Below are 14,924 nucleotides of genomic sequence, written 5' to 3' on the forward strand. Positions count from 1 at the left end.
AATGGGAGATTGTAATGGCTCTAGAAGAAGAGTTCAAGCTTATTTAAACATATTTGCAAACATCTTTGATTGTAAACAGTGACATGTTCTATCCAATCAATTTTGAGGATTGGTTTTGTTCCTGCTCATGTTTTAAGTGCTATTTTTCATTATATGGTTGTACAGAATCCAAAAGGAGGAAGCTCTAAAAGTTCGTGCGTCTAAAGCTAGTGAAGTGGGTGAAAGAGAGAAGGAAATAGAAGCTGAGGTTGCAGAGCTTGAAAGACAAAGGGATGATCTTGAGGCTCAATTGAAAAAGGTTTTCTCTGGTTTTTTCTCTATGATTTCCTAAATGCGTACCTACTTAGATTTTTTGTTTAGTTGTATTTTGCCCTATTCCTATACTCTGGTTTCCTCTGATGAGCATATTCTTATTTGCCCCTGGTTTTCTTGTTTGTTCCTATATTCTGGTTCTATTGATTTAAGCAGTTTAAAAAGATATGTATATGAGAATCATATATGCATCAGACGAAAAAAAAAAATGTTGTTATATAATTCTCATATACATAAATACATTTCCTCATGTGAGGCAGAATCATATATGCTTCCGATGAGAATCATATAAGCATCTTGATCAAGTTCGAGAATCACAGACATTGATTCCTTGATCCAGGCAATAGATGACTTTATCTGAGAGTCTAGTTGAAGGATGTTGTTTGACTTTATTAAAAGAACTTTTGAAAAAATAGTTCCTGGGTTGGTTTCCATGCTGTTAAAGTACATCTATTAGTTACAAGCCTTGACACTATCAGTTAGTTACCTGCTAGCTTGTCGTTAATCCCTCGAATTCGCAGTTGAATGTGCATTAGCCTTATGGCCTTGGCTGGCCCCAATTTGACTACATTTTTCAAGAGTACTAGATGGACCACTTGTTTTGAGTTTTCTAGTGATCCATTGAAGTGTTATTAGAACAGTTGCCAAAACCGTGCATTAAGGTCCAGTTTTGAGAGAGCTTATAGTTATGTAAAAGTCATTTATTTGTTAGAAGCACATGAAATTTCAATAGAGCTTTTAGGATACTGATCTAGTGTGTGTGATTTTTCTGGTTTTGGATTTGCAAGATGATTTCAAGTTGGCTATTGGCTTGATTGATTAGCTTCTACGCTGGTTTCGATATTGTTGCTGTTATTGGTGAATATTGTTATGAATTTTGTGATGTGTTTGATTCTTCAAGCTTGGGATGCACCGGCAATGAGTGACGATTTCTATTTGAGGCAGGTGGATTGGTTGCTGCATAATGTATTGGCTGTGGGAGAGGAAAACTGTGTTCATTTGTGGAATGTTTGTAGTAGTAAACACTAAATGTAATGTGAATGTAATGTGCATTTTCTGGAATCACAGTGTATATATTACTTCTGAATGTAATGTGCATTTTCTGGAATTTTTCTGGAATCACAGTAAAGCTTATTACTTCTGAATGTAATGTGCACATAGCTTTGCTCTTGCTATGCTGCAGAATTTCATTTGTTGTACTATACAGTATTATAGAAGGAATGAAACAATTACATTCATTTTCTGGAATCACTACAATTACATTCATTGTCTGGAATCATTACAATTACATTCATTTTCTGGAATCATTACAATTACATTCATTTTCTGGAATCATTACATATCAGCAACTTTTGACTAGCCACTATTCCAACAATATTCCAACAATACTATGAACAACTCTGCCATATAACCTGCAGAATGGCATGATGCAAAATGGCATCCAAAACAACTCTGACAAGATGCAAAATGGCATCCAAAACCTGCAGAATCTTCTAGTAGATCACCTTCTAGGCTTCTAGCATATTATTTCCACAAAAACTGCAGAATCAAACAATGAAGAAAAGAAAATCAAAGTCAAATACCGAAATGCTTTGCAAATACTTAAATGGAAGATAACATGAACAGATCTTTAAAGATGTCAACGTACTACCTTCATGGACAATGCCATGATCTTCTTGTAACAGACATCCACCGTCCCTGCTGTTCCAGAAAGACGAATAAGGGCAACTACTCCTTTTGGACCAAAATCAGAGTATCTCCACTACTTTGTTCCAATATGCAGATACACAGTATTTCAATACAAACCAACAAATCAAGTCACCACCAAAATTGAACACACCTATAATTTAATAAGCAAAAAGCTATAAGATTAAAATAAGAAAAACTATCCACTTCAAAACCCAACAATTAGACAGAAATAAAAGCCTTCAAATTAAAATACACAAAGTTGATGCTATGCTATGATATATGCTGTTGACAATTCCAAGCCTTAGCAGCGAAAACATAAACTTGATTCCAGAAAGTGTGACAAACATGGTAATAGCAAAACCCAATATCAAAATGAAGCTAAAGGCTCAATCTTTACATAAAAATGTGGGAACAGTTATATTCGCACTGATGAATCAAACACTTCCAAAACCTGCAGAATCCAACTTTTGACTAGCCATAAACTGCAGAGTCAAAGAGACCACAAAACCTGCAGAATCAAACACTAAGTTCAACTATTTACACTTTAATACCAACACTCCATTCTCTCTCTCTATATATATATATATACAGATCTGCAGAATCAAAGAGACCAACTATTTACACTTTAATACCAACTATTTACACTAATGTTGTTCATTTGGAAGAGTTCAATTGTTATCTTTAAAACGCATTCGGGCTGCGAGCAGATAATCTACATTAAAAGCACCAATCCAAGTTTTGATTGTTAAGGTAGAAAGTAGAGATTAATACAAAACTGAGCTTTGACTAATCATACGTACAGTTTCACTTCAACTTAATTGAGGAAAATTATAGCCTATAGATGCTGTAAAAGAATAATAATGGTATTACAAGAGCAGATTCCTTTGTCGAAAAAATTGCCAATTACTAATTCACTATCTAAATGATTGTTATCCAAAATCAACTGCATCAAAGGTTTAATGGCTCTGCCTCGGTGTCCCTTTCCTTCATTCCTACCCAATCTTTTGTCTCTGTTAAACACAAATAATTCCAACCATAAGCACCAAGTAATAAGGTGTTGGGAGATGGACCTAAAGAAAATTGCCAACTAGAATAGCAAGATAAAGAAGGGGGATTTCTTTTTTTAATAAAAAAAAAGGGAATTTCTATTTTTAATAAAAAAAAAATAGCTTCAGTTTGCGGTGAGGTGGATCAAATTGCAAACCAAACCCAGATAGATAAACCCCCATACCCACATTCATAGGCACCACCCAGAATTGCATGCACCGAAATTCAGGCTTACCTTCTCTTTTCTGTCTTCTCCCGAATGTCTTCTTCTTTCCCTTCTTCCTTTGCTCTCTTCGCTCTCGCTATCTGTCTCTATGGAGCGAAAAAACCCAGAAGCGAAAGATGAAAGCGGTGTAATCGATCAGAAGAAATTATTAAAAAAAAAAAAAAAAAAAAATATACCCAGATTTGTGTTCTTCTCAGATGAACCCAAGAACCGAGATTCGCATTGTTCGTTCTCTTCCCGTCCCCATGCTCTTCCTCAAATCAAAATCCAAGAACCGCCTTGATTCGCCATGTTCTTCCCTCTCTCTCGAATCAGTCGTCTCTTTCAGTTTCAGATTGGAAATCGCCTCACTCTTCCTCCTCTCTTTATCTTTCTATCTCTTTATTAATAGAGATTTGCATCTGAGCCGTTGGTTGAAACGAACGGCAGAGATTGACCCATCCGCAGATTATGTATAGCAAGGACGTCCTCTTTGGAACCTTGCTGTATATATATATATATATATATATATATATATATATATATTGTATAATATATAATTTATATATACATAGTATATATAATTTATATATATACAGTATATATAATTGACTATACATAGTATAGTATTTAATTTACAGGCTTACGGGCCGGGTATTTATGGGTAGGGCCGGGCAGGCTTTTACGGGTCTTTGGCGGGCCGGGCCGGACCGGGTTTTAAACCCCTAAACCAAGACCGGCCCTCTACCCACCTAAGCGGGCTTTTGCAAGCTTTTATGCGAGTCGGGCCGAGTTTTTACCCGTCAGGCTTGCGAGCCTCCATCGACCCACTTGATCCACGGGTTACATGATGAGGCCTAAAGATGCTAGTTTTTTTTTTTTTTTTTTTTTTTTTTTCACTTTATTAAAAAGAGGATCAAAGAGTTTCACTCCTGCCCCCATGGTGACTCGAACATATGTACGAAGCTCTAACCACTGAGCTAACACCACTTCGTCACCTAAAGATGCTAGTTGATTAGCTACAAAATTAGTCTCCTTGAAAATTATATTTTCAAACTGTGAAGCCAAGCGCTTGATATCTCTAAGTAGCAGTTGAATTCTCCAAGAAGTAGAAGTTTTGCCTATGATATATACTATAAATAAGAAGAAGGCCATCAGGTCCAGGGGCCTTAAGGGCTCTTATTTGAGCAATAGCCCTATCAATATCATCAGTAAGAAGTGGTTTTAATAACTGAGTATTACCGTCAGTAGAGATAATAGACGGAATAATATGACTTCGATCATGGACGAAGCATGATCAACAGAAAAACAATATCGGTACCCAGAAACAAAGGCATGTGTTATATCATTGATATCATCAAGCCAAACATCACCTGAGGTGTCCAATTTTGTAGTTTTCTTATGGTAGTAGTTTGATGAAAATAAGCAGTTTTGTTGTCTAGCTCCTATGGTCAACCAATTAATGCGTGCTCTTTGTGCCCAATACACTGTAGTCGTTTAATAAGAGAAGTTAACTTCTTATGTAAAAGATGTTCCTGCTGTTGTAAATAAGGATTAGTAACATTATGATGGAGAGAAGTTTGGGTGTCTATGGAAATTTTGATATATTGCGGATAATGTTGGTACACAAAAATTAGTTTTGAAGATATTTTGAATATAATTCAAATATCAATGAGATGAAATTATGACTATTTAAACGGAAATTTAATTGATATATATATTCAGAGTGAGGCCTCGTTTTGAAATTAAAGTGCGAGGTTGGAGTTTATGATCACTTTTCGGTCGCATATCTACATCTCGACTGTTCAGTTTTTAGGTACTAATATATAGATCATCTCTGCAAAATTTCAGCCAAATTGATGATCTTTAAGGTATCTAACTCGCTTAAACCAATGGACGAACTGAATCTGTCAAACCTGAACCGTACTAGTTTTAAGGCAGTTATCAATGCCTTAACGACTATCAATTTAGCTAAAATTTTGCAGAGATGTTCTATACATTAATACCTAAAAATTGAACGGTCGAGATGTGGATATGCGACTGAAAAGTGATCCTAAACTTCAACCTCGCACTTTAATTTCAGAGCGAGGCTTCACTCTGGATAAGATCTGTATATATATGTGTGTGTGTGTGTGTGTGCATTTTTTTTTTGTTTTGAAATCAAACTCAAATTGGATGTTAATATATTCATCACAAGCCAAAATAGGCCGTTACATACTCTTTTGCTACCATCTATAGACAGACAAGAAGATAGTGGTACATAGAAATAGACACACTTATTAGACATTCAAATGCATAGACATAACAGGAATCTTCCTTTGATACTACTAAAGAGGCGCTAGAGGTAAATAAAATGCGCACAATTTCTTAGCTTCCTAATACAAAGAAATTATTGTAATTAGACAAAATAGAAAACATAGGGTTAAATCAACAGTACAAAAGCATCTCCAAGAGAAGGCCTGCTCAAAACCCATTAGGCCTGGCTTGTCCCAGGTATGGCCTCTATCTCCAACACATTGAACCAACGCAGCGCCGACCCACGCCACCACGACTGCTCTGCCATGATTCCTGCCTCCACTAGTCAAACCGCCACGAACCACACCGCCAAAACCTGCGTCGCCATGAACTTGCTCCAATCCAACTCCCCCGATCCTTGTCACCGTAGATTTCGAACTTCAAAGCCTGCACCGTCGTCAATCAAAGAAGCTTCAATCAAGACTCTCCGATCCTGCACCACATGACCACCGCATCCCAGAGGTTTCACACCCAAAACTTGAAGCCAAAACCGCTTACAAACAAGTCCAAGCAACACCCCTCAAGAGCTCCTCAAACGTTATCATCAATCCCCATCAGGCAGCAGACCGCGCGGCGTAGTCGAGGCCTATGGCAAAGCTGCCACCGGATGATAGCAATCTCTCAGTTTGCAACTCGCCCTTAACCTAGAGTTTTTGGAGAGCTATCAGACTTTTTTCTTTGTCCTTAAAGAATGTAGAGAGAATAGTTGTGTCTTTCATTGATAATAGGAGCCTCTATATATAGAGGATACAAGTACAATTCCTTTGGGTACAAGGAATCATATTCTAACTAAGACTAGGAATCTAGAACGATCTTCTCCTATTACAACAATGGAGAGTAATCCTAGTTTGGTAAGGCACACAAAAATCAAATATCCTTCAACACTCCCCCTTGTGCCGACCAAACATGATGTTATCTTACACCTTGGCGCTTCCAGCGTTGCCCTTGCTCGAGTAATAAAAACTTAGTGGGACAAAAATAACCTTGGGGAGGAGAAAAAGAGTACAACACGCCCTTCACTATTCGAGATCAAACATGTAGACATCATGCCTCCCCCTAATATCGAGATCTCCCCTCAAGTGCTATAATCACGAGAGTTCAGATAGTTTAAGCATCCTAATGCTCTTCGCATGTTTCTCAAAAATGGACTTGGGTAATGACTTAGTAAATAAGTCAGCCGCATTATCCTCAGACCGGTTTTGATTCACTTCAATCTTAAGAAGTGCTTATTGTTGCTGATTGTAGAAGAATTTAGGAGATATATGCTTGGTGCTATCACCCTTGATGAAGCCTTGCTTTATTTGTTCATTGCAACCGGCATTATCCTCATAAATGCACGTAGGTTCATCTAAGGTAGACTTTAAACCACATGTGCGTAACTATGGATCTCAACCATATACATTCACAAATTGCTTCATGAAAAGCACTACTCTCTGCATGATTCGAAGACGTAGCGACAAGGGTCTGTTTTGTAGACCTCCAAGATATTGTGGTGTTTCCCATGATAAAGATATAACCAGTTTGGGAACGACATTTGTGCAGGTTAGAGAGATACCCACCATTAGTAAAACCCATCAAAACATCACCATGATTTTGATGGAGGGAGGGGGGACACCACCCTCCAGTGGACGGGGCAGTGACGGCAGCGGCGCTGTATACAGTAGTAGTGACGGCCATATGGCCTATAGAGTCTCATTGCATCATGTCGTCCATTCTTTTCTCTCTGTAGGGATAGAACAAACCTAAATCTACTGCTTTTAAGTATCGAAAGATTGTCTTTACACCAGTCAATGGCGTCGTGTTGGCGTTGAGCTATTTCTAGCTAACAAGTTCACAGTGAATGAGATGTCTGATCTTGTGCATTATGCTAAGTATAATAATGCGTCTATTGCACTTAGATAAGGCATTTCAACCTCTAACACATCTTCATCATAATTCTTGGGATGAAACATATCGTTTTTAGGGTCAAAACTTCGACCAATCATGGGAGTACTCACAGGCTTCACTTTATCATCATTAAAGCGCCTTAGTATTTTCTGAGTATAAGCTGATGAGTTATTATCACAAATGGTACCTGAACTTATCTTCTATCTTATCGATGGTACCTGAACTTCAATTTTGATCACAACCAGTACCTGAACTTTTCGATTTCATTTCAAGTGGTACCTATCACTGACTTTCGTTAATATTCCATTAAAAACTAACATGTACGTGCAAAACACATGACCTATATTCAAGAGTAGTTTGACTAAAATACCCATTAAAATAATTTTGTTTACTAGGTATTTTGATCAATTAATATGTTAATAAAAATAGAAGTTCAATTAAAAATAAAATAAAAAATGTAAAACAAGATCTCAACAAAAATTAATTTGTTTTATAGATACAGATAAAACATTTCAAATAAAACTATAAACATTTTTTTTTTTGGACAAACTATACAACATTTAAAACCAAAAGCTTATCAAAACTTTCATAATTCTTTTTTTCCTGTCATTTATATATATTTTTAATTGAAGTTGAAAGTTTTTCCTTTTGATAGTCTCATTTTTTATAGCCATATTGCCACAATATAAGTGAAAATAAGTGATATTACAAAAAAAAAAAAAGATGGTAATTTTACAAATTTATCCTTGAAAAATGAGTCATATGTTTGGCACATGTCAGTTTTGAACGAAACATTAACGGAAGTTAGTGATAGATACCATTTGAAATAAAATCGAAAAGTTCAGGTACTAGTTGTGATCAAAATTGAAGTTCAGGTACCATCGATAAGATAGATGATAAGTTCAGGTACCATTTGTGATAATTACCCTAAGCTGATTGATGCACTAATATTCCATCACTATAGTGCTCGAGTTCTAATCTGAGATAAAACCATGTCTTCTCAAGATCTTTGGTCTCAAATTTAGATTTCAAATACTTAGCAGTTTCCTTTAACTCATTTAGAGTCCCAATTAGGTTCATGTCATCGACATATACCACAATAATTACAAATCTGGAACTTGTCCTCTTAATGAAAACCCATGGGCATAATTCATTGTTGACATATCCCTTCCCAATCAAGTAGCCACTTAGATGGTTATACCACATCTGTCCGGATTGTTTCAATCCATATTGTGAGCGTCTCAATCTTATTGCAAATGCACTCCATGGTTTATAGCCACTTGATTTGGGTAATTAAAGTCCATCATGAAGCTTCATGTATATCTCTAAATCTAGACCCCATAGAGAAATGTTGTAACTACATCCATAAGCTGCATATCAAGTTTTTCAAAAATTACCAAACTGACAAGGTAGCAGAACATTATAACGTCCATTACTGGAGAATATGTCTCCTCGTGATCAATACCAGCATTGTGAGAAGCCTGGGTCATGAGGCGAGATTTATATCTTATAACCTCATTTTTGTCATTACGCTTTCTAACAAATACCCATTTATATCCAACAGGCTTTACATTTGGGGGTATAGGCGTCACCGGCCCAAATACATTTCTCTTTATTAGTGAATCCAATTCAGCCTGAATTGCTTCTTTCCATTTAGGCCAATCCGCTCTTTGTTGGCACTCTTCAACGGAGTGAAGTTCGATATCATCATGTTTTATAATTTCTTGTGCAAGAGAGTATGCAAATGCATCATCACGGATAATAGAATTTCTCTTTTACATCTCATGTACACTAGTGTAATTCATGGAGATCTCTCTATTCTTAGGAATTGGTTCAGACATTGAGGTGTACCCCAACAGTGTCTCGTGGACATAACCATAATTCGGAATACTCTCATGAGATGGATTTTCAGTGTCGATGATTAATGGATTTAGCTGTGCCAAACTCGCTTTCTTCCTAGGGTGAGAATCCATCAAACCTAAGCTCCTCCTGAGCTTCTTTGCGGAAGCCACGGCCTGAGCCATATCTTCACCAGCAATAAGGGTGGTGGCACTGTGCCCAACTCTTTTTAGGTCGATGTCGTGTCCTCTCGTGGGGATATCAATCCTTGCAGGCACGTTTGCATTAGGTATATGTCACTTTAGCGATATCAAAAAACGCATCAGGCATCGATTCTGGTACGTTCTGAAGATCGAGTATTCTCCGCACTTCAATGTCGAACTGTTTGGTTCGGGGATCAAGATGAGACAAAGTGGGGACAGACCATGATAAATCATGTCGTTCTCGTTAAACATTAGTGTTCTTATCTCCCCCTAATGACGAAAAGACTGTCTCATCAAACTGACAATCCGCAAATTTAGTAGTAAAGAGATCGCCTGTCAAGAGTTCTATATAACGGGTTGGAGAGTCATATTCACCAAAACTGCATAAGTGCGATACATCAGGCTAGTACCCAGTCACCATTTGTGACTCAAAAAATGGTTGAGTGGTGGTAGATCTTAGACGAATAAGCATGGCTGCATGCAATATTGTATCGCCCCAAGCGAAAATAGGGAGATTGGTGCGAATAGCCATATGCCCGAGAAACCATTTGAAGCCTTTTAATGGTAGCTTCAACAAGACCATTTTGGGTGTGAACATGGGGAACCAGATATCCAATATCAATTCCAATGGACATTGCAATAATCATCAAAAGTTTTCAATGTAAACTCTCCAACATTGTCAAGACGTATTAACTTAAGGGTTCCCCTTCAGCGCCTTAAGGTATCACTTAAAAATTCGTAATTGCATCTGGGCTGTCCATTTTACACTGCTAAACTGGACAGACGCGCATCTGCACCCGTCCATTTTACACTACTAAATTGGACGGACGCACATCTGTGGGTGCAGATGCGCGTCCACCGCATGTGATCGTCGGTTAACCTCTTATAACAGGTTTCAATAATGCGATTTCAAAATTTTGAAATCAAACACTGCCTCCTTCTGGGCATCGCAAACACTGTTCCTTGGCCGCCAAGGACCTTGAAACCATTCCAAGCTGGGGTTTTTGAGATGGCCCAGTTGTAAATTTATGTTCTTTGATGAGAAATAGTCAGATTTGATTGTGGGTTTCAGTAGTGTGGATTGACGATATGTGATGTGCAGTCAGTTGACGATGTGCGGTGAGTTGAAGTTTGATTATGCGGCCCAATAGAATAAACGGGAATATGATCAATATTAGGGGTGGGTTCACGAAACCGAAAACCGAAAAAAACCGAGCCGAAAGCCAAACCGAAGCCGAAAAGCACCGAAGTGAAAAAAACCGAACCGAACCGAACCGAAAAAAACCGAACTTCCAAAAACGACGTTGTTTTACTTCGTTTTGAGTATAAAGTCCCGAGTCCGAAACCCTAAGAGGGTTCCAGCCTGTTCCATGACTTTTCTGTCTCGCCTCTCTTTCTTCTCTCTCCTTCATTTCAGTTTCCCTCTCGCCTCTCGCCTCTCGGCTCTTCATCAATCTTCTCTTCTGTGGCCGCCTCTATTTCTTCTCTTATCTTCTCTGTCAATTTCTCTTCATCAAGAAGGACTAGATCGATGGCCAAGTTCAGATCGGTTGTTTCCATCAATTCTCTTCTCTGGGTCATCGGGTTTCGTTTGAAATCTGAGTATGATGCCATGGTGGTTGAAGTCTGAGCACGACCTCCACCACCACCGCTAGGACCAGATCAATCTATTTTCTGAGATATTGGGTATGATGGTGCATGAAGACTCGTACTTGATCTTAAGGGCATGGGTTTTCATGATGTTGATGACTTTGATTATACTTCCAAAGCATGTTAATGACTCGATGGTAATATATGTTCTCTCTGAATTTCAAATCCAATTAAGATTAGATCTTTTGGGTATCTAGGAAAGAAAAAGCTAGATCTGTTGTGATTGCATCTGTGATTTACTATAATTTTTGTTTGGGTATGAGCTGGTGGTTGATCTTTAATCAAGGAGCTTGTTTCTGGGTTCTGGCAGCGGTGGAAACAACAAGAAGGAAGATGAGGGGCAGGGTAACAAGAAGGAAGATGAGGGGCATCGCATTTTGGTATGTCCTTTCCCTTAAGATATACCTATAATTTGCAAATACCATTTTCCTTATATATCATGCATATTCATCTTAGTATAATGGATTAGATTGCAGATCTGAATCAGTTTTGCATTTTGGTATTGTTTTCATTTGGGGCATGTATTACAGTTATTTGTTTCTGGAAGCTGGCATTTCAGTAGGCAAATGTGACATTATATGTATTGAGTTTCATACACATACAGAAATATGTATTAATAAATTATCTCATTGATGCTGGGTCCATACCCTTTAGAAAGAACAACTCGTGTAAGTTTTGTCCACCTTCTGCACAATAAATTCTTAATCAAAGAAAGAAGGTATAAACTTGACAAGTAAGCCAAACATATATCCCTAGGAAGAGTAAGTAGGAAAGTTTTAGCCATATTATGCTCCATTTGGTGTGTGACTAATTAAATATAAGATTAGTGTGTGATTGTTACTTTTCCTTCTTAGTGCTCTTACCTCAAAGTTTGAGAAACCTGATGAATTTCTGTTCTGAATTAGATTACAAATGTTGCTTCAATGCTGTCATTCAAAGGAAGTCCTTATTGGATGGCCCCCGAGGTACTCTCTTCCACAAAATTGTTTTTCCCTAATGTTTAGAACCTATTTATTTACAAAATGTCTTTTCTATCACCAGTCATGAAGTTTTTGATGGAGCAGAAATTGTTTCCTTGTGATGGATTCAACAGGTGGCTGCAATATTTAAGATTGGAAACAGCAAAGGCATGCCAGATATTCCTGATTATCTTTCCCATGATGCAAAGAATTTTGTGAGGCTGTGCTTGCAATGGAACCCATCTGAGTGTGCTACTGCTTCTCAACTGCTAGACCACCCTTCCATTAGAGAGCAATTGTTGTCATGTTCGAACAAGTTATGGTAAGTGCTTCAAAGTTAATTTATTTAATCCCTATTCGCAACTCATATTTTGCTTCTGTTTTGTTTGCAACTCGTATTTCGTTTGCAGGTGTTGAAAACTATAGGGTTTGTGGATATGAAGCAAGCTGATCCTTAGGGCGATATTATGATATGGGAACTTCCCAAATGGGAGCAAATGTCCAATGGCCTTGATAAGGCTCCAACGGCCTTGTTTTTTAATGTTAATGATTTGCACTTTTAATTTTTTTTATTGATAAGGCTCCAACGGCCTTGATTCCCAGTTTTCAAATCTTTGTTAAAAGAAGATGGACATGATTCAGGACTCAAGTAGACTAAATATATTAAAATATATATAAATGGTTATATTTGCGGATCAAATAGACTAAATATATTTGAACATATATAAATGATTAAAAAAATAAAATAAACTGAGTTTCAACAGAACCGAACCGGACTGATCGGTTCGGTTATTGGTTCCGAACTCTTAAAAATAAAAAACCGAACTGAAATTAAGTTCGGTTTGGTTTTCGATTTAGGGTCAAAACCGAACCGAATGAAACCGAACCCACCCCTAATCAATATGTGGCTTTGCGGCCAAAGGCAATACATATCAGGATTATATAATAAAAGTTTACAGGCCAACAATGGCTTTACACAATAAGAAAATATAATATTTGATTTGAGGTCTTCATGTGGACTTTTGATTCAGTCTTGGTTGCTTGGCGGCAGAGATATTGGAGGCAAATGGTAGCTTCATGTCTTCATGCCCTCACGCCCAGAATAACCCATTAGGAAGACAAGGTCCATGATCTCCCTAGTAGTTCAGAGTCTCCTAGTCCTCCATCGTGAAATTCAATTAGAGTTTTTGGGACACAAGAGAGGACAGCTTAGAACAAGCTTTCCGGGCTCCAAAGCATATCTCAGGCATGAGATTTCACTATAAAGCCCAAGTGTTTATAGGATGAGGGCTATCTCGTATGGAGGAGATTTTAGAAGGAGGAGGCTGTTGTTTTTGATGTTCTTCTGCTTCCCAAATGGGTCTATTTATAGGGCCAGGTGCAAGTGAATTCAGAAGAAGTCAAGGTCGGCTGGGAGTCGTTGAGGCAAGTGAAGGACAATAAATCAAATTTGGACTCTTGGTTATCTCGATAATAAATTTATTGTAGGCTATCTCTTCGAGATAATGGCATTAACCACCTCCTTAATTGCTGCCATTAAGCTCGACCTCTCAACCAACCGGTCATGCACGAGACCACATGCATTTAGCCCTAGGAATAAACCCATATGGGAAGCATAGGAGAATCAGAACCAAAAGCAACAATGGCTTTCTTATCTTTGTTGATGATCCTTCTCCTTCTAAAATCTGCCCCATATGAAATGGCCTTCAACCTCTAAACACTAGGCTTTATAGCGAAATCTCATGCCTGGGATAAACAGTAAAAAAAGAGACATCCTCAATATATTTTCTAGTCTTCCATCTATATCGCTCGTATCTTCATGCTCTGCATGTTACTTGGAAAGGAGGTTTCATCGTCCTTGATGCAGATACACCTGCTCAATTCATTTGCATGGGCACAACTTCCCTGTAAGGTTATTCATATAGTCTATAAATTTTCACAAAAAAATGTATGCTGTTCTTCGAGCTACTTTGCTTACTTGATTACATCTTTGGGATGATCCGTTTCACAATGAATATCTTGAACTTGAAGATGTTGCACTTACGGTTACTTTTTCCTTGATGATTAAGCTATATATGAAGCCTATACCTGAGGCAACAATCAGATTACTTTGCTAGTTTTCGTCTTCTGGTTTACATTTACATTTATATTTATATTATTCATTCAAGCATATACCTGAGGAATATAAAAAATGCATTATGTGTATTCAATATGTGGCTTCGCTGCCAAAGGCAATACATATCAACACTATATAATAAAAGTTTACAGGCCAACAGTGGCTTCACACAATAAGAAAATACAGTATCTTGATCTGAGGTCTTTATGTGGACTTTTGATTCAGTCTTGGTTGCTTGGCGGCTGAGATGTTGTGTTTCAACGATTCCTCATCCCCCCTTCGAATATATCTTGATCTGGGGTCTTCATGTATTTCTGCTTCTCATTAGAAGTCAGTGGCGGACGCAGAATTTTTTCTACAGGGGGGCAAACAAAAAAATTGAAAGATAACAAAACAAAACTTCCATGTGAGACAAAGCTTCAATCTTTATATTTCCTAGCAAATAAAAAGATAGGTTTTCTATCAATGCATTTCTCAATACGCAAAACTTTTTGCAATCAGTTATAAGAAAACATTCAATAAATTTCCCTAGAAAAACAATCAAACAAAAATAAACTAGAAAATCTATAGAGATGTGGCTTACTCTTTTTTAATTCAATCTATAGAAATGACAAAGTAGAAGTTTCTTGTAATTAGGTAATTGGGTTACGGGCTTACTATTTTGGTTAAGTGGTGGGGGTTGCAGTTTTTTTTTTTTTTTTTTACTAGGGTCAAGATAAGTG

General features: G+C 37.5%; 1 protein-coding gene and 1 long non-coding RNA gene across 3 annotated transcripts; one reads left to right on the forward strand and one right to left on the reverse strand.

The window, feature by feature from the left end:
• Positions 1 to 1,543: 1,543 nt before the first annotated feature.
• LOC133722646 (uncharacterized) lies at positions 1,544 to 3,737 on the reverse strand. 2 transcript variants are annotated; one of them, XR_009852885.1, is made up of 5 exons: positions 3,451 to 3,737; positions 3,284 to 3,360; positions 2,399 to 3,011; positions 1,964 to 2,152; positions 1,544 to 1,851 (listed from the first exon to the last, which is right to left on the reverse strand). It is a non-coding gene; the product is annotated as an uncharacterized LOC133722646 (long non-coding RNA). The 2 variants fall into 2 exon arrangements; XR_009852884.1 differs by having other exon boundaries at positions 1,964 to 3,011.
• Positions 3,738 to 10,842: 7,105 nt separating this feature from the next.
• On the forward strand, positions 10,843 to 12,697 carry LOC133721188 (mitogen-activated protein kinase kinase kinase 3-like). The gene is made up of 5 exons (XM_062147731.1): positions 10,843 to 11,264; positions 11,438 to 11,507; positions 12,033 to 12,092; positions 12,221 to 12,408; positions 12,497 to 12,697. The coding sequence occupies exons 1-5, from the start codon at positions 11,248 to 11,250 to the stop codon at positions 12,501 to 12,503; spliced, it is 342 nt and encodes a 113-aa protein (XP_062003715.1). The 5' UTR covers positions 10,843 to 11,247; the 3' UTR covers positions 12,504 to 12,697.
• Positions 12,698 to 14,924: the final 2,227 nt, after the last annotated feature.

This window comes from Rosa rugosa, chromosome 7 (genome assembly GCF_958449725.1).
Source record: "Rosa rugosa chromosome 7, drRosRugo1.1, whole genome shotgun sequence".
NCBI classification, from domain to species: domain Eukaryota; kingdom Viridiplantae; phylum Streptophyta; class Magnoliopsida; order Rosales; family Rosaceae; genus Rosa; species Rosa rugosa.

What these genes read in the sequence shown, in the direction of transcription:
- LOC133721188 (XM_062147731.1), top strand. An exon ending in ATGAGGGGCATCGCATTTTG is followed by an intron (nt 11,508 to 12,032) that starts GTATGTCCTTTC and finishes GTTCTGAATTAG; the next exon opens with ATTACAAATGTTGCTTCAAT. An exon ending in CTTATTGGATGGCCCCCGAG is followed by an intron (nt 12,093 to 12,220) that starts GTACTCTCTTCC and finishes TGGATTCAACAG; the next exon opens with GTGGCTGCAATATTTAAGAT.